Source organism: Periplaneta americana, chromosome 6 (assembly GCF_040183065.1).
Source record: "Periplaneta americana isolate PAMFEO1 chromosome 6, P.americana_PAMFEO1_priV1, whole genome shotgun sequence".
NCBI lineage: Eukaryota > Metazoa > Arthropoda > Insecta > Blattodea > Blattidae > Periplaneta > Periplaneta americana.
The window spans coordinates 37,035,089-37,055,986 of record NC_091122.1 but is presented as its reverse complement, the minus strand read 5'-3'; the positions used below and the strand labels follow the sequence as shown (position 1 = coordinate 37,055,986).

The 20,898-nt window shown below is 36.2% G+C and overlaps 1 protein-coding gene across 5 annotated transcripts in view; it reads left to right on the top strand.

Moving 5' to 3' along the window:
- Positions 1 to 1,409: 1,409 nt before the first annotated feature.
- Positions 1,410 to 20,898, top strand: part of LOC138701213 (PAX-interacting protein 1-like) — an 85,014-nt gene continuing 65,525 nt past the window's right edge. For 4 of the 5 annotated variants that reach the window (XM_069827877.1, XM_069827880.1, XM_069827876.1 and 1 more), the window contains exons 1-7: positions 1,439 to 1,648; positions 1,737 to 1,921; positions 2,005 to 2,182; positions 6,055 to 6,259; positions 12,962 to 13,230; positions 18,228 to 18,441; positions 20,455 to 20,651. In XM_069827877.1, the coding sequence (XP_069683978.1) occupies positions 1,553 to 1,648; positions 1,737 to 1,921; positions 2,005 to 2,182; positions 6,055 to 6,259; positions 12,962 to 13,230; positions 18,228 to 18,441; positions 20,455 to 20,651 (1,344 nt within the window). In that variant the 5' untranslated portion in view covers positions 1,439 to 1,552. Of the gene's footprint in view, positions 1,649 to 1,736; positions 1,922 to 2,004; positions 2,183 to 6,054; positions 6,260 to 12,961; positions 13,231 to 18,227; positions 18,442 to 20,454; positions 20,652 to 20,898 lie in introns of all 5 variants that reach the window. The other variant, XM_069827878.1, reaches the window with a different exon arrangement.

Below are 20,898 nucleotides of genomic sequence, written 5' to 3'. Positions count from 1 at the left end.
ATTAAACAAGTATTTGGTCCACCCAATGTTTTACAACAGTTGGCACCACTGTATCAAATTACCCATTATAAATTTAATTTTATGCTCGACCATGCCGAAATGTAGTAATTATACACCTGGTAGCAGTCCTTTAATGCATTTCATTAAAGTACACCTACTCATTAAAGTACAGGTGTTTAGCCAATGACAAGTCAGCTTTGTACCGTTATAAAACCGCAAGTATCGATTATTCTCGGATATGCAATCGAAAGAGAATTAGCGAAAAGTCACGGAGGCTGGAAATCCAATACTGTCGCAGAAGGTTATGTTCTGTTAATACAGTATAATAATTAGCGTTAATTGTAAATAATATTCAAATAAATTCAATTTGTCATCTCGTTTTTCAATGTCGAATTCAATAATCAAGGTTATATCAAGTTTAACGGGATTACATCAAGTCAATGACATTATTGTTCCTCGGAAAAAATCAATACTTTCGCGTCTGCGCACATCTCACAATTCACGACCTAGAACAAGGTCACTTCCGATCTTGTCAGATACAAATAAAATGTATACATCTGAATAATTTCAAGTTAGAAATATGGTCGAGCATAAAAAGTCGTATGAAACTCGCCTATAATGGTAATTAAGACGCTCGTATGAAAATTATGAAACTCGCTCGCGCTCGTTTCATAAACACCCATACTCTCTTCTTAATTACTATCATTATAGGTTCGTTGCATAACGTACTATTATGTTATTTCTTTATAATAATATTTTATGATACTGTCATATAAAAAAATAACGTACCAGATGAAACACATTTATACATTTTATAATGTTATGTAGCTATTATATTCGCGTGAATATTAGGAGAGACGCTTCGTAACTCATGTTATAACATTATAAACTTGTTTCATAATATGCTGCTATATTAAATCTACTATCGTTAAATAATAAAATAAAAAATTTTGTCCACTTTGCAACTTATCAATTGTGTAGGTGGCTGAATACATGAAAAATCGTTCTCAAATGTTGGTGTTCTTCATAAAAATAGTTCCGTGTCCAGTCTTGAATATGTTTACATATTGATCGTAAATACAATGTTTTTGTGTCTACAAGTGTTGTTTGTTATTCATTAGTTCGCTAAACAATATATATTATATACTAGTTCAAGATCTTCTGTTTAAGCTTATCGTGTCTGTCATAACAGTATGTTCTTCGGCAAATTTCATATTATTTTTCTTCTTTGTCTCTTATTCAGTATTTTTGTTTCATTGTATATTTAAATTTATAATTGTTTCTTATTACAACATTTTATTAACGATGGCTGTTATTTAACGACATTACATTTGCTGTTTATGTGTTTATATTTTGAAAATAACTTGCAAATAAGGATTAATTTTATTTTCGTTTTTGAATGTTGGTGGTATTGTCTGTAGAAATGACCAATCGCATCACAAGAACGGAAAGATTCGAGGGAATTGGCGATAACGAGAGTTTTATGCCGGGAACAGGCGTTGGTTGAGGGGGAATTGTTACATTTGCTTTATTTTAACATTTTATTTAAAAAATGAGTGATATTTTAGATTCAGTTAAGGATTTGAAACTAGACGAGCCACTCTTTCAACATGTGAAGTTTCATGTTAGTGGAAAGGCACACGAAAAGGTTAGTGAAGTGTCCATGTTAGGAATATTATAAAATGTTAAACATTTTGTCAGTTTAATATATTAATATATGTTGTTGTTATCATTAGGTTCTTGGACTTCTGCAAGATGGGAGAGGGGAGCGAATGAATTATTTTTCCGACTTCGTAACCCATTGCATTATTGGAGATGATGCTTCAGAAAGTGACATTTGTGATGCCAAGGAGCTATATGAAGTTCCAGCAGTTACCCAGAAATGGGTGCTTTATTCTGTTAAATGCAACAGATTGTTACCGTATCCTTTTAGAAAATTTGTGTTGGTGTATTATGATTCTTATATAACTTAGTGTTGAGATATTTTCTTAACGTTGTTGTCAGTACTAAAGGATTCTTACCTGATAGTGACCAGCTTTTCACGGGAATAGTGGCATGTCTTTCACAGATCAGCCGTGTTGATGCCAAAGCTCTATGGGCCATGATAACATTTAATGGTGGCCGATGTCAACTGAATCTGAATAGGCATTGTACACATTTAATCATAACAAAACCAGAAGGAGTAAGTATGTACTGTAATACATTATTTTCTTATAGGAAGTATAGTGTTTGTTGTAGTACTAGGCTACATGTTCCGGAAGTTCATGGTCTTAGTTACTTACGAATTATCACTCAGAATATCGTAAATAGGGCTATTTCACCTATTTTGATTTAAGGTTATCTGCGTTTCACGTTTGTTATCTGTATTCTAAACTTCACAACATACTACAAAAAAGTAGATAGAATTTATAACTACTATAGTAATTGGGTAGAAAACGTTGGTAAATATGGCGGACATCGTCGAAGATCAGTGACAGGTTAGGTTTGGTTTATTCAGGTTTTTGGTATGCCTATGCCTGCTAAAAAAGTATATGCAAGGCATACCAAGTACCTGAACAAACAAACTTAACCTATCACTAATGTCCGTTTTCTACCGAATTACCGCTGATTTATTTTAGAAACATGTTTTAGAATATGGGCTTCAAAACTGAGTCGTAGTAGGCATACACGCTCAAACTCGATCATTGGCTTGACTGTCACAGTATTGGACTCAACCTTCACGATAACCCGTATAGGCAATTGGGATGGGATGCCTACTTATTCTGTGAATGATACAAATGAAAGTCCACCGTTATTAAGTAATGGTTAGCTTGTCTGACCGTGAAACGAGTGGGACAGGGTTCAAGTCCTGGTTGGGACAAGTTACTTGGTGTAGGTTTTTTCCGGGGTTTTCCCTCAACCCTTTAATAGCAAATGCTGGCTAACTTTCAGTGCTGAACTTTGGATTCATTTCGCTAGTATTATCACCTACATCTCACTCTGATGATAGATTTAGCAGTTGATGGCATAAACAGTTGGGAACTACCAGTTGTCTGTGTAAAGGTACGACCAAGAGTGCCTGAGGAGAATGTTCAGCGCGTTCAGGAGTCTTTCTTACGAAGTTCTAAAAAGTCAGTTAGGAAGGCTAGTTGTGAACTTGCAATGACAGTATGGAAGGTCTTAAGAAGATGCTAACATATGCATCCTTATCGTTTGCAATTGTTACAGGCTTTAAAGCCTACTGAAAACACTGTGCGCTCCAACTTCGCTTTTGAAATGTTGCAGCAGAAAAATGATGGCTAGGGAGCGGATTTTTATGTGCTAAAAAATTTAAATATATTTATTTTTTATGTGCTAAAAAGTTCGAAAATATTTACTAAAAATAAAAAAAAAATATTTTTTTAAATATGACAAAAATACCTCAGCTTGAAAAAAAAAAAATGTTACTAGGTACTCACCAATCACACATGAGTATCAGTTGCTAGTAGTTGTCCGAGAATTGCAGTGAACAAAGGTCATTTTAAATTCTCCATCACAAATGCATGCCCATTATCTTTGAACAACGACTTATACTGTAAAAATGATCTTTCCACATTACAGGACGTCAGACGTGCATATTTAAAGAGAGGAATGTCACAAACACTTAACCATCAATTTCACCTACAGGCACACCCTCCAATACTTGAGCAACTTTACACATTTTTTTATATCCACTTTTGCCGTGAATGCACACGTGAAGCAGCGGCAATGTGCTTGTTTCCAGACAAATGTTGGGTTACCTGAGAGCTCTGATCTGATTTACCACGTGGTTGGCAAAATAACACTTTTCCGTCGGTAGTAAAAATGTTTTAAAATTCATCTACATATTGCTGTAGACGCGATCTTAAACTCGATTTAATTTTAGGCATCTTAAGAGGCTAATATACACACGTCTTAACGTAAATAATGTTTCTAGCTACTGACTGACAATGTCGGAGAAAAGCTTCCTATAGCGACGCCACCATGTCTGCACTACGCAGCTTATGCTTATGGTCCGATAACGGGGAATCACAACAAGATGTATTTCCTCACTTCATAGGCATGAACGAGAGACAGATTTGTTTAAATTAAATAATGTTTATACCCGAGCTCTTATCCGTTGTGTTTCACAAACAAAGCGCGGAATGAAATATCTTCAGCAACAATAAATATTCCTAATTATGTGTTGCAAAATCTCTCCTTGTCCATGTTAATTTATTCTCATATAATAACACTGATATGCTGCCTAGCAGTTCTCAGAACTTGAGGTGATACTATTACAAAAATGGATCACGGATACACCACACAGCCCATAGAAACACGAAGCAACCAAGAATTCTTAAAAAGATAACGTATTTCTGAGTGATATAATTGATTTAGTTTTAAAATATTTAAAGTTCTTGTAAAAAAATTATTTAAGTAAAAAAAAAACTCCAAGATTTATGTGTTTATAATAGATTTCCTGAAAATATGTATTTACATAAATTTTTTGTGAAAATATGTGTTTTTATGTGAAATAAAATTCGGGTTTTGAACTTGAAACTTGACATTCGGAATTTTTAACTTTGTTAATTGTGTTTTATCACACGCAAGAAAAATATATTTAATTACATAGGAATCCACTCCTTAATGATGACTTCCGTTATTGTGTTGTGTTCAGTGATGAATCAACATTTCATTTTAGTGGAAAGGTTAACACGCACAATGTCTGAATCTGAGGATCTGAAAATCCCCATGAATTCGTACAATCCGAATGAGACTTCCCAAAACTTAATGGGTTTTGTGCTCTTTCCCAACGAAAGCTTTATGTGTGTCGTGTAACAAACAGGGCTCCCATTGAACACTTATGAACTTATAATGTAAACTGGAGATGTTACTGTTTCATTTAACATGAATTTTGTTATTGTCATAGTTAGTTAAAGTATCATTAAGGGGAGAGGATGGTATTTTTTGGTAAAAAATGAATAAATTAAAAAAAAAATAAAATTCTTTAAAATACTCTTGTGATATGTGTGTGGAATGCATAGCATAATGTTTTGTGGGTATTTGTGCCTTTATCGGATGTTGAGTCACCATTTTTAAACTTCCTGCGTTATGGATTTTTAAATCACTCACCCACTTTTATTGTTGTTTCCGGTAAATTAAATTAAAAAAAAAAATTCTTTAAAATACCCTTTGATATGTGTGGAATGCATTGCATAACATTTTCTGGGTATTTGTGCCCCTATCGAATGTTGAGACGTCATTTTTAAACTTCGTGCGCTATGGATTTTTAAATCACACGCCCGCTTTTATCGGTATCCAATAACTTCATTTTTTTTGCTACATTGCCAGACAAAAATGGATATAATTTCTGAAGTATTAAAGATACATGCATGAAATTTAGAACACACATTCTTTAGGGTATTAGGAAACTTTTCTCTGTAACGGAAATTAATTTAATTTAAAAAATACGTCCGTTTGTTTGCAAAAAAGGAAATCACAAAATTGTTATTAAATTTTAATTGTTTATTTTACAAACGTAGGGATTAATATCAAAATTCTGTTACAGACAGTTTGTAGAACACGCTTTTGCAAATACATTGCAAAAGACTGTTTGAATCTATCTTTAAAAACGGTTTAGATATATCGGTTTTAGTACAATCCTCCATTGGGTATATTTTTTTCAAATTTGGGCCCCCAAATAATGTTTTTTTCAAAATATTTTTATTTGGTTGTGTTGCCACAGCTATGAGCTCTCTACATACAAAAAATAAATATTTTACACCAAATAGGAAAAAAGTTTTAAAAAATACCATCCTCTCCCCTTAAACTCCTTTAAAATCGCTATATTCTTTTATGTACACCCTGTATAGAAATGTTATGAATTTTGGAGAGCTTTTGAGAAAAGATATTTTGTTAGGATTGTCTTTTTATAGAAGCTGCAGTTACATAAATTTTAATCCCATATTTTTGTACATAATTGAAATAAAAAGACGAAGACAAGTTTTATTAAAAACAGAATGCATTTGTTTTTATTTATGTGCTAACGTAAGTGTATAATCTTTTCTTGAATAGGCGAAATATGAAGAAGCAATGCGCAGAGAAGGATGTCTACGCATTGTGACTCCAGACTGGATTGTCGATAGTGTGCGAAGCAGAGGGAGGTGCGAGGAAGGTCTCTATCATCCTCGCCTACTGATTCTACCAAAACCTCGTTCACCTACTCCTCCTCCTGCTCCCCCCCCAATGACAGCTGTATCAAGATCACTTGGATCCTTAGGTAGGCCTATGTTACTTTGCTGTTATGTTCTGGTTTGTGCAACTGACTTTGTTTATGCATGTTATATCATTGTAGATAGTTGAATGTTAGTTATTTAGAAGTGATGTCAGTTTGACTAACAGTATCATTACAGTTTACAGACTGTATATAAAATATTTATTGCTAACGAAGGAATATGATCTTCAGATTTTGTTATACACTGTCGTGTTGGCGTGCCTGGGAGAAACCCAGGGAGGGGAAAGGGGATCGTATCAGTCAAGGTTTTGGTTGCCTCTAACAATAGTACTTGTAAGAAAAGCCATCATAAACATAACAATTTAATAAAGTACAAACAAAGTAGAGAGAAAGGGAGTTACAAATATTGTACAAGTTAAGAACTGTAAATACATAAGAATAACCCCAAGCAAGGAGGGTGGGGATAATTAAAGACATTGAAAACTAAAGTCTAATAACGGCATAAATTGCCGAGAGATAGGGAGAGAGAGATAACAACTAACATAGAATAGAAAGTGAAAGATAATAATATACACCAGGAGTGATCAAACACCCACAAGAAAGTACAGTTCCCCGTAGCACAAGGGCTCTGATAAATCCAATAAAGTTCAACACTCCAACCTTTAGTTGAATGCCGATACAAGTCCATGTAGAATACGCCGTCGCCAAGTCACAAACTATCACCATTAATACCACCATAGACTCGAAGAAAATTCACTGTCATATTAAGGATGTTAACCATCCCACACTGTGTAGAATATTGTAATTAACAGCGCTGGCCAATGCACTGTTAGAGATGAAGCAGACCGTCCCAGGGTCTATGTAACTGCAATATGAAAGCAATGTTCTATTGATGATGCGTCCCATGCAATATCAGAGTCGTTCCAATTCAACCAGGCGGGCCGACTCAACCCCAACGATGGCAAAGTGCAAACAAGCCGAATCCTCCAGCAGAGATCAGAGACTGGTCGTCCTCTCTCTCTCTCTCGGTGCTAACCAGAATGCCATCTCCCCGAGGCCGGTGCCTGCTTCTCCAGCAGACAGTGCCCGGTCCTCTTCCTCCAATCAGAGGAGGAGAAGATGGAGGTGCGTTCACGAAAAATAAAGGGAACAATGTAGCCACCATAATAACATAAAAATACCCGCAGCATAAACTACATCACAATACACATATTTAGTAATTTTTAAGAGAAAATCATTTTCATAGCACCATTTAAATAATTTACTGAAGTAAAGCACGTAAACATTTTCACCATGAGCATCGTTTGTTATAATGCAGGTCTTTTATTCTGTTCTACTTAATTGTCTCTGTGACACTTCAAAATTCATGTTTAGTATCTTTTGTTGAAGTTACATTGACACTAACACGATACATACCAGTACTTTTCAAATGTTTAAAATTCCAGAAACTCTTTAAATTCTTGTTTTAGTAATCTTAGTTCGTATATATTATTGTTACAGCAGTCATGGTGATCCAATGGCTAGAGCATTGAACTTATAATCCTGTGAACCCAGTTTCGATTCCCGGCGTAACCCTGATTTATGATTTGTGTTGGGCAAACCCGTTGTCCAGATAACACAGTTTTTCTCCAGGAACTTCGGTTCCCCTGTGACATCCATCTCCATTGTCATTTTTTCATCATAGGTAGGGACCGGATTTTTATGTAATTACATATTATATTCCTTTCAACCTAACCATATATAAATAACAAATCTTTGCAAATCTTGTAATTACCATTAATATATTAAAATTTGATACTATATATGTTTACATATTTATCCCACATTACATATGAACCCTATAGATTCAAAATCCCCTATATCCACTTTCACAAATTGAAGAATTTTAACAGTAACTGGTGGCAAATAGAGGGAATTTTCAACTTAACAGTGACTTTTAACAAACCATTTTCTTTAAATTTAGTGACTTTTTGAATTCAAATTATATAAATCATTCGAATTAATTCTTAGCAAGCAATATGTGCGCATAAAACAATTCTGAACAAAATGGTCTTTAGAGGGTTTTGAATCTAGAGGATTCATATTATGGCTTGGTATTACATAAATCAACATATTTAGGGGTTTTATTCATTTTTACTTCTCTGAAAGGAAAAAAAAAAAAGAAACTTCTGCTGGGGAAGTTTAGAATTTGAAATACACAGATTTAAAAACCCTTTTTACCTACCCAAGAAAGGATATATTTTGGGACGAAACATAACGTCCTTAGTTCCAGGAAGTAATAGAGGCACTCACCCCATACCGCCAACTGTAAATATGAGTGAACAAAAGGTAACCTTTCTCCTACAACTACCTTGTATTGTAAAAATTACTCAGAAAGTAGCGTTGCCTTCATGCGTTATTGTGGGACGAGGATGACATGATTTGTCTTGAACTATAATTGATCTGCACATGTCTTAACAAGCCGTTCCCATGCAATTTGCAACCTTACCCACCCTCTTCCTAATTCTTCCAGGGAAAACCCGTGTCAAGTCTGACATGAGACTTTCAGGTTATTGCTTGACTTCTTTATTTTAAATTTAGTAGACCTATGGAAATGGGATTTTCTGAGCAATTAGAACATATGGTTCTCGGCTGGAATAATCCTACCTTTCTGAATGAGACAGGAATGTCACTTTTCAAACAACAGTTTGTAAATGCCTATAGTTTGATGTTTTAGTAGGTAGCCTACTTGTTTCTTACAGGGAGCAGCTAAAATGCATGTGTCCCACATCTCTTATTTTCTCCTAATCCAGTAAAGCGAAATAGTGCTTGCAGTACTGTTGTGTCATTCATTTCACTCATTTCTCTAGTTTTAGTACGAGTATTTACAATACCTATAAAGTGCAAGTGAGTTTATCTACTGCTTTTAACTAACTAAAATGGCCCCTGTATCTTCAACCCTAACGACAAAAATAAAATCATGGATTGCGATGGACGAAGCTTTCACTACAGATGGAAAAATAGTAATGTGTCAAGTGCAGTAAAAAAGTCGGGTGCTCTGTGAAATCACAACTGGAGAGTCTTACCTTTCCTATACCTGCCAGATATTGATATTAAATATTTTCATGATTTTACATATTTTGGTACATATTCAGCGTATTTTTCTTACAAAATATGTACATATTTCACACCTTGATATTACCTAAAAATCTGGTCCCTAATCATAGGTGTAGTGTAGACCAGTTTCCTATGGCGCATCCTGAGAAATGGCTCTGTTAGTAAATTAGTCTGCACAACTGTCTTTATATGCGTGAATGACAAACAGTCAAGTACCCACCATTAGACAAAAAGGAATTGTTAGTTTTATTTTACTTTTTTTCCTTTCTGAGGAGGACCCAAAGGCTAGCACTGCAGCCTGAGGCTTATTGTGCCTACCTTCTTATTGTGGGATGATTGTTTAAGTCCTACTGCATCCTATATTGACCTGAAGATCTCAGCACCATAGATATGATTCGTGATGGTCCCATCTGTCCGAGGGAGATACACAGCTCTAATAGCTCCTTGGCCTGCCAAGCTCTCCCAGACAGATATCTGTAGGGTCCACACCTGTGGAGTAACGGTCAGCATGTCTGGCTGCGAAACCAGGTGGCCTGGGTTCGATTCCCGGTCGGGGCAAGTTACTTGGTTGAGGTTTTTTCCGGGGTTTTCCCTCAACCCAATATGAGCAAATGCTGGGTAACTTTCGGTGCTGGACCCCGGACTCATTTCACCGGCATTATCACCTTCATCTCATTCAGATGCTAAATAACCTAACTGTTGATAAAGAGTTGTAAAATAACCTACTAAAATAAAAATTAAAAAAATATCTGTAGGTGAATCACTGCACCACATTTGCTGCATCTCCTGCTCGACTTGAAACTATTGAAAATGATAGTTGAAGTTGAAATTAATGAAGGCGAAATGAGTCTGAGGTCTGATGCCGAAAGTTACCCAGCAGTTCTGCTTCAGTGATGAAGGGAGAAAACTTCGGAAAAAAACTCCAACTAAGATTTGAACCTGAGTCTGCTCATTTCACGGTTGGATATACTAACCGTTACTCCACAGTGGCGGACAATCAATGTTACATTGTTAATTTTTTTCCCCCCGTGTCTTGGAACTTGATATTTCCAACGTTTCGGAACTACATACAGGTTCCATCATCAGGATAAGACCAGAGAGGTCGTCTACCCTGTTAGGCTCGTTACACCAGGCTAATCTGGACTTTAGTCTTACCTACCCTGATAATGGAACCTGTATGCAGTTCTGAAATGTTGGAAATGCCAATTTTCAGGCCATGGTGGATTATCCAGAAGCCTAATTTCAATCAGTCACCATAAAAGCCTAAAAACTCTTATAACCAGCCTCTATGGGGACGAAACTCACAATAATACTATAGTCCCATCGCTCTAATTTCCGGCAGCCAATCGCGTTGCAGGTCAGCTACATTTCCTCTATTCAATACCTAATTCCCTCTTTACCCTTTCCTATCCAGTCCTCTGACTGAACTCTTACTTTCTTCAACCCCGATGGCATTAGAGCATTCGAGGCCTAGGGGTTCATTTCCCTTTCCTTCCTCCTCTTTCTACTTTTCTGTTCCTAGTGCTGACCTGCTCTGGCACTAAAATCGTCCTCCAGTGGCTTAAGGAGGGAAAGCTGGTGATCAACAAGATCTCCCAGCTCGGTCCAGTGGACCCGTCAACCAACAGCAGGTGTGGTCCTCCAGACATTCTGGGGGTTGTGTGTGAATGAAGTAGCCACCAAAATATGCTGTTCACTTAAATCAGCTACAACTTGCTAATTTCACTCCAATATGAACACCTCAAAATCTGTGCTTCAGTGGCTGGCCATGATAATATCTTTGAAAAATATTGGAGTGCAAGAGGTCAAATGACTTTATTGTCAAACACCTGGCATTAGAAAACAACAGCATTTAAACGTGTGTGTCTTGTGATTCGCTTATTAAGACGTTATTCATTTCTTAAGGCTCGATAAATACTTAATATAATCGCCCGCCATTTTGGCTCTTTCGTTGGCGTTCGTAGAAAGCACATGAAGACGTTATTTGCAGCTCAATTATTTGCTGAATTACAGTGCGTTTGATTTATTATCATAGGAGCTACGACATGATAATGTTTAACGGTGTGGCAAATAGATTCCTTGTATGGTAGCTCGGCAACAAAAGAAAAATGGCGAACAATACTACCTACCTAGACTTTATAGAGCCTTCACTTCCTAAGACGTAAGCAAAGAGGAGGAGTCACGCTGGGAATAACAGCGTCGCGACTATAGAAAATTTGAACACCTACTTTTGAAAAGAGAGAAATTATTGTGTTCACTAACCTTCCTTTCTAGATGCCATGACACGAACACAATACCAAAGTTCTTACAATTACAACAAAATCAAAATATAAAGTCATGTGCTGCACTCAGAATTTGCCGGCAAAATAAAAGTTTAGTTGTCTGGATTAGCCTAGCATAACAAGCCCAACAGAGTAGGTGACCTTTCTGGCCTTACCCTGATGATGGAACCTGTGTGTAGTTCCGAAACATTGGAAATTTCAAGTACCAAGACACAGTGATAATAATCTGTGGCGCTACAGCCCGTGGAGGACCTAGACCGACCAGCCGGCTCTGGCCTCATGCCCACATGCCGAAGCAGAGGTGGACGATCATCCAACCAGAATAGAGGTATCGTGTGGTTAGCACGATGATCCCCCCCAGCCTTTATAGCTGGCATTCGCAACCGGATTTCGCTACCTATCGTAGCTCCCCAAGTGCATCACGATGCTGGGTGTGCACCGGTCCCATACACTGGCCGAAGTTTCATGAGAAAATTTCTTCCCCCATGAGGACTCGAACCAGCGCGCATTCCGTACCAAGACACAGTGGATTTCCCAAAAGCCTATATTTTCAATGACAGTCACCATGAAAGCCTAAAAACTCATAACCAGCCTCTATGAGTAGGAAACTCACAGTAATATTAGAAAATTTGAGTAGCTACTTTTAAATAGAGAGAAATTATTGTATTCACTAACCTACCTTTCTAGTTGCCGTGACATGAACACAATACTAAAATTCTAACAATTAGAAGAAAATCAAAATATAAAGCCATGTGCTGCACTGAGAATTTACTGACGAAAAGAAAAAAGTTCAGTTGTCTGGATTAGCCTGGTGTAATGAGCCTAATAGAGGAGGCGATCTCTCTGGTGTTGCCCTCATGATGGCATCTGTATATAGTTCCGAAACGTTGGAAAATGCCAAGTTCTAGGACACAGAGAATTACTCAAAAGGCTAATTTCAATCAGTCACCGTGAAAGCCTAAAACCTCATATAATCATTGTTACTGTTCAGTCTTGTCATCACTTCTAAATATTTAGTCAGTATTGCTTCATATGTATATTGTTGATTTTAATTTCACATTAGAATGATTTGCAGAGTAACTTTTCTTTAGTTTTCATAGAAATGTAAACAATGCTAAATAGACTTCTTAACAATAAGATAGAAGGAAATTCTGTTACAGATATTTCCAGTATCTTATAGCATGAAGTAAGTAAGTTTAAAAGAAAATATTAAAAGCCTATTGATTTATGTTGTATATTATTTTTGTTTAGTTATTTTTTGCACCAACAATGGCAGATGGCAGTCGAGTTCCAGGGGGTGATTCAGCAGCTCTGAGTGGTAACTTGGTTGAGTTTGATATTTATGAATAAGTGTTACATCTTTGTTCAGCCACAGGCGACAGTAACAAGTCAGGCAGCGACAACAACGGTCTGCTTTCAACATCTCAGATCTTGGGATTTGCAGACGAAGTGTTGGATAGCAAGGATATGGAAGTGGCTGGTGGTCAAGGTGGAGTCGGGCAGTTATCCCTCCATGCTGGTAGTAAGGCATCACTCCTGGAACAGTTGAAGCAACGGATGCCATGGAATCAGCCACAATCTGTAACTACTGCAAGCACACAGCAGAAACAGATTCTGACAACAGTTCAACAGCAGCAGGTGAAATTATATACATCAGTTATTATAGTGTTAATCACATCTCCCGATAGCCCATCTCCATTCTTCTCTTGTCCCACCGACCTTCCTCCAGATGTAGTTCTAGCATAGCGCACCTTTTTCTATCCCTCCAAGTTGTTTTTGGTCTTCCTCTCTTGTGCTTTCCCTGAGATATTCATTCCATTTCCAGTCTGCTTCTCTGTATATTGAGGGTCACATAAGAACAGTTCCTAAACAGCAAATATTGCCGTCTTGTCAGTGTTGTCAACTGTTACTAGATATCACATGATCCTACGTACTAAAAGACTTATTTACTTACTGTACTTCATGTTGGAAGGTTATTCTAAATAATTAAATAATTTGTGACATATTTTCGTAGGCAAACTATACGAGAAAGGGATCAATATGTCAAGTATTTTGTCTGGCAATACGAAATTCATTGGTTTGACTAAACAATTGGCTCACGAGACCTAACCTAAAAATGTATTTTGTTTGACCACATGAAATTATTAGTCATCATCATCATCTGTGGTCATACAGCCCTTTTAGTTTAGCCTTGACCTCCTTAAGAATTGCCGCCCAATCTTCCCTCTCTAGGGCTCTCCGTCTCCATCTCTTAATTCCTGCTTTAACTAGATCATCCTGAACATCATCCAACCATCGTAGTTTAGGTCTTCCTGCTCTTCTTTTACCACTTAGCGTGGCATCTAGTAATCTTTTAGGAATATTATTATTGTCCATTCTGATAATGTGGCCCAGCCACTCCAGCCGTCTAATTTTTATATCAGTGACAATACTTGGATCTTTATATAGTTTTTGTAGTTCAGAATTGGTCCTAATTCTCCACTCTCCCTTATCATAAATAGGGCCATAAATTTTTCTTAAAATTTTCCTTTCCCACGTATTTAAGATGGTTATTGTTCGTTCAGGTATAGAGTCCTGGTTTCGCTTCCAAAAGTCACCGTAGGTTTAATAATTGTTTTATAAATCCTCACCTTCATTTTTTTTTAGATATATCTGGTTCTTATAATTTTATCTAATGCTCTGAGGCGTCGATTACCAATGGCTTGAAATTATTAGTACTAACTCCGAAAACTTACCTGACTAGTCTTGAATTATAACCAAAACGCAACACGTAAAATAACTATTATGTATTAATATTAATACTGATATTAATTATTAGTTTGTTCAAATTTCATTAGCTTCCAGTAACCGGCTCAGAATTCTAGTACAATTTTAATTTTATGGAACTTCAGTACCAACAAATATTGTCGATATTTGTCTCAGCTGCCAACATACCAGTTACGAAATCACTACCATTTGTAGTATTTGTCAGTATCGAAATTCGAAACGAAGTTGGCAAAAGAAAATTCAACCTGCAAACTAGAAAATCACCACAATCCACTAGGATATGTAGTAATGGGGGAAAAATGGTTAGGTTTCACCCTTAGGGTATGAAGTAAGCTGATCCGGACTATAGTTGTTGCTCTTCCATCCATTTTACATGGCCATACCATTGTAACTGTTTAATTCTAATGTACAGTAGTGGCAAAAAAAACTGGACCGACCCTTGTAGCTGATTTCAGAGCCTTGTTCACTCCAGAGCACGATAGACTGGTAACTAAGACTTTCGTGGTTCGAATCCTGCCAGGGAAGGAAACTTTTTTTTGTTCCTTATTCAAATTTATTCCCAATACTTTTGGATTGCTTTTAAAATTCACGTTCTGGGAATAATACGTTAATTAAATAGTAAAATACCGTTGCAATCGAAAAGTATTGGGAATAAATTTGAATGAGGAACAAAAAAAAGTTTCCTTCCCTGGCAGGATTCGAACCACGGAAGTCTTAGTTACCAGTCTATTGTGCTCTGGAGTGAACAAGGCTCTGAAATCAGCTACAAGGGTTGGTCTGGTTTTTTGTCACTACTGTAGTCCAAAATTGTACTATCTATATTCATTTTTTCTTATGATTGTACTTATAATTTTGTCTCTTCTGGATATACGAGCTGCTCTATACCAAAAATCCATTTCTATAACATGTAATTTTAATTTCGTTAATTCATTTAGTGGCCAAACTTCTGTTCCATTAAGAGTAATTATACTCTTTATAATGTTATTGTAAATCTTGAGTTTTGTTTTCTTGTAAATATTATTGTCCCACAAAACTCCACTTAATACTGATATCGCATATTTATCTTTATTATTTCTTCTTTCTGTCTCGTGATCAGAATATTGTACGAAATGGAACTATAAAAGTTGGAGATTTATCCTTTGAAGAGGTGGAAAAATTCAAATATCTTGGAGCAACAGTAACAAATGTAAATGACACTCGGGAGGAAATTAAACGCAGAATAAATATGGGAAATGCGTGTTATAATTCCATTGAGAAGCTTTTGTCATCTAGTCTGCTGTCAAAAAATCTGAAAGTTAGAATTTATAAAACAGTTATATTACCGGTTGTTCTGTATGGCTGTGAAACTTGGACTCTCACTTTGAGAGAGGAACAGAGATTGAGGTTTTTTGAGAATAAGGTTCTTAGGAAAATATTTGGGGCTGAGAGGGATAAAGTTACAGGAGAATGGAGAAAGTTACACAACGCAGAGCTGCACGCATTGTATCCTTCACCTGACATAATTAGGAACATTAAATCCAGACGTTTGAGATGGGCAGGGCATGTAGCACGTATGGGCGAATCCAGAAATGCATATAGAGTGTTAGTTGGGAGGCCAGAGGGGAAAAGACCTTTGGGAAGGCCGAGACGTAGATGGGAAGATAATATTAAAATGGATTTGAGGGAGGTGGGATATGATGGTAGGGACTGGATTAATCTTGCTCAGGATAGGGACCGATGGCGGGCTTGTGTGAGGGCGGCAATGAACCTCCGGGTTCCTTAAAAGCCAGTAAGTAAGTATTTCTTCTTCATAATATCCAACATGATTTATCTTTATTTCTAAATATTCTATTTCATTGTATTTTATGATTTCCTCTTCATTAACAATCAAATCTTGTGCTCTATTCTCAATTACTACTGCCCGTGTCTCACGTCCTGAACCGAGAGCTCCCTAGTGGTTATAACCACGCCTCTTAGGTCTGCTCGGACTGGCACGGCAGCTACAGCGTGTGGCATGGCAGCATATTACATTTGCTGAAAACATTATCCTATGCCAGTGCAAGGGTTTTTACTCTTTAAAATACTGGATACTCTAATCGTGGTTACCACTATCGCTATTATCTCTGATGGCGATTTCCGAAAATGTATGTACACACTAGGCCACTCTTTATTCAGTTTGGACAACTGCTGAATTGCCATAGAGCAGCCTCAAAGTATGTTCCGGGGTTCCGTGATCCCTATATGATTTTAAATTTTATTCCATATGTTTTTTTACTTGGTTATTTAACAACATTGTATCAACTACTACGTTATTTTGCATCGATGGGATTTATGATAGCGAAATGGTATTTGGCGAGATGAGCTTTACGGTTGGGGAAAACCTCGGGAGGAAATCCACTAGCTAATCAGCCCAAGTGGGAATCGAACCCTTGCCCAAGCGCAACCCTGGATCGATAGGCAAGCCTCTTAGCCAACTGAGCTGCTCCGGTGGCTATTTTACACCTACCGTTAGTGGTTACCATAAAAATATATAAATATTACGAAAATATGAATCAATAATATCATGAAACCACCGATAATGATGATGATGATAATAATAATAATAATAATAATATTCCAATAATATGCATAATGACAATATGTTTGATGAACATCTAAAACGGAAAATACCCATAATACTTATCACTTTCATCACTGGATTCTCTGCATATGTGTCCACTAAAACCAAGAGGGCTTAGATACCGAAAAGACAAAATGCAGAATTACAGTAGAAATGAGACTACAACTTTCCGCCATAAAACCAGACTGCAGGCTTAAAAAGCAAATACATTCGTCCCACTGAACAATTATTGAGATACTAGCTTTCACTTGTCTGTAACTATTAAATACTAATAAAATATTACAAGGATTTCGCAGTTACACTTTAGGTTAAAAGGGGTTTCGCGGTGGAAAAAGTTTGAGAAACACTGCCATAGAGGAAAGAGTTTACGGGTGTGTACACGTGATAACCGTAATCGTGATTATATGGATAATCTCAAGTAGAGGCTGTAGTCTACCACTGCTATTAGTGTTTAGTTACAGGAATTGATGAGAAGGACATAATTTGTTTTGTGAGGGGACAGCCTATACATTCGCTTGTCCATGGCTGATCTTGCTCCATAGCTGACGAAAGAAATCCTGAAAAGGCCGATGTGTTGAACGTAGGGTAGTAGGCACATGCAGTACCCAGGACCGCCCACTCTCCCCCTCTGCATCTCACCCCGCAAAGAAACAGCTCAGGAAGTGAGCCACGGGCAGTACATATTTTGATTTATTTATGTTTATTGTTAGTCCCCATTTTTATATTCTCTTAGCAGTTTTCTAATCCTATATTCCATTCCTTTTGCTCTTGAGCTATTTGATGTTCTAGTCATTTAGGTAACTGTGTACCTGAATGACAAAGTAATACAAATAAAAAAAAAGGAGCAAGGTTTGTAACAAAGTTAAAAAGAGTATGATGAGGGGTTAGCCAAGTGGCAGACCGCGGTTTATGACAGCACCAAGGTCTGTGACAAAATGATAATGGAAGAAATTTCTTTTGAGTATAATATTTCCGTTTTTTCTGCTACCATTCCACAAAATTATTCGTAATTTGTGTAATCAATGGGCAACGGAAAATTACTGCTGCAATGTTACAGCCATAGCAATCACCATTTGGGATTTTTAGTGAAAATATAATTTTATGGACCACTGATAGATAAAATTCCAGAATTGATGTCAATGTCAGAAATATTATCTAAAACACCTGAAGAAACTCTTTACTTCTAAGTGTGGGCGACTAATTACATGTAAATGTGTGCTACTTCCCAAGATTGTGTTTTGTGAGAATTTCTTGTACTTTATTTCTGCAGGTCTTGCAGCAACAAAAAGATCAACAGTTGCAACAGCAGTTACAGCAGTTCCAGTCAATTCAGCAGCAGCAACAGCAGCAGAGAATGGCCACATCAACACCAATTCAGCAACAGCAAACCATGTCTCCTCTTCAAGTATCTGCAGCTGGAGGACAGCTGGTTCAGCAGCAGGTCCTCACTTCCTCCCCAGCAACTGGTAATGTGGTGATGACAGGTAGGAACTTGTCTGTGTTGTCTTATTTACTAACTAAAACATGTTTTGTTGTATGGGAGGAAGTTTAAATTAGGTGATATTAGTCACGAAGTCTTGTATAATTGCATGGACCAATAATTCCCTCTAAGCATTCCCAAGTTTTATTTTTGTTATGCCACCTGCGTGGCTCAGTCGGTTAAGGCGCTTGCCTGCTGGTCTGAAGTTATGTTTGGGCGTGGGTTCGATCCCTGCTTGGGCTGATTGTCTCGTTGGGTTTTTTTTGGAGGTTTTTCCCAACCATAATGTGAATGCAAGGTAATCTATGGCGAATCCTCGGCCTCATCTTGCCAAAAATCATCTCGCTATCACCAATCTCATTAGCGCTAAATAACCTAGTAGTTGATACAGCATCGTTAAATAACCAACGAAAATAAAACTAAAAAAAAAAAATATTTTTGTTAGAGGAGAGAACATTTTTTTATATTGAAAGTCACTATTTCTTCCTCTTCTGTACTTCATTTAGTTTTGAAAAAAGAATAAACAGATAGGAAAGTCAGATATTATTGAATTATTCTGATATTGTGTACAGATTAAAGTAAAAGAATAAAATTACATAATTATGTTATTGCTTAAAATAAATATTAAGAACTGAAAAATTACAAATATTACACAAAATACATTTAAAGTATTTTTACAGTATTTTTTTGTCCATCTATGTACAGTTCTATCGATTGTAGGATTTTATTGTTACTGTATTTACGAATAGTTTGAAAGGCATTTGGATCAGAAGTTATTTACCCAAAATTTATTGTCCTAATAGATTTACAGAAGCTCTTTTTTTAATTTAATTGTTATGAAATGTGTAGGCATAATAAGTGTGTATTGATTCCAATAAAATTTATGCCCTGGAGGGACAATTTTCATTTAGTTAAATACTTACAAAATGTAAACTCTTCCAAACAAAAATTATGAAGAATTGTTAAGATCTACCCAATTCGTTTGGCATGACGTACATTTATATAACTGTTACTTATTTTATTTATCAAGTATGTTCAGTTCGAAAATTCTAAAATATTTATGAAGTGCTCCTGGCAGTTTTTGTTGTGAACCAGTTTTATTCTTATCTAAATCAGTTACGTGACAGCACATGAAGGACCAACACCTTCCAGCCAACAGCTGGCCTCACGTCCACATGCCTCAGCAGAGGTGAACGATCATCCAACCAGTATGGAAGTAGTTCCTTATACTGGCCAAATTTTCATGAGAAAATTTATTTCTCAGCACTCCTGCAATGCTAGTCCAGGACTTTAATTCTTATAAACAGTAAAAATCAGAGAATCAGCATATTCGTCATAGAGAATGTGGGTTAAAATTAAAGTATGATATCCTAAAACAAATACATGTCTGGATTGTGTGAGAAATGCTGAAATTTGTAGATGAATTGGTAAAAGAAACAATTTTGTAAAAAGGAGGAAAAAAAAAAAGCGAAAGTGATCAAGATAAAATTGATGATGAAGGAAAGTAAGTGACATATTAAAAACGTTGCATAAATTTTTGTTAGTTGAAATTATTAATAGATATAAGTGCTTTCTCTCTGTGTTAGTGGTGTAAATAATGGACTTTCGTAGGATTGTTGTACACTAGATTTTTTTATCTCTTTCAAAGTCACTAAGCATTTTATTTTTTATTCATTAGTTATTTATATTTATCAATTGAGAAGTTAAAATTGAAAAACTAAAGTACAATGCTTTTATTTTTAACAACAACTGAGAAAATCCATGAAAGCTGACTTCCTACTACATTAGCTGATAGCATGAAGTTTTCACTCTTTCTTCGTTTTGCTTTCAAATAATAATTACATGGTACTTTTAATTACTATCGTCCAAAGAGATATACATTCATACATGCTGTGGTGAATATTATTAAATTTAGATATATTTGCACTTTGAATTGTTCTAGTTTTTGACGAACTATAGAAGAATGTCTTATTTTATAGCATATACTTATATTGTATACTTTCAATTTTCGTAATAGGACAAGGTCCAATATTGCAACATCAGAGGACAATGCAAGTTGTTCAACAACATAGAAATATGCAAGTAGTACAGCAAGATGGCACGCCAGTACAAGTGATGCATCAACAGAGGGTAATACAACAAACAACACCTCATCCGCAGCAACAGCAGATACAACAGATACAAGTACAAACACCACCTTGGAGGCAAAGCATGGTATGTATCAGCTGTTTGTTTTATGGTTGAAATATAGTTTTCTCATACAAATAATCGTTTATCATTGCGTGATACTTAATGGGAGAAAAAAATAAACATAGAATTCATTTTTGTTACAGCTTTACAAATGATATTCACATGCATTAATGTTATTATTGTTGAAGTAGTTTTATTTGAATATGTGATCAGAGTCTATTAGGATTGTCTATATTGTAATTTACTCTTAATCTTACGAGTAATAAGCTTA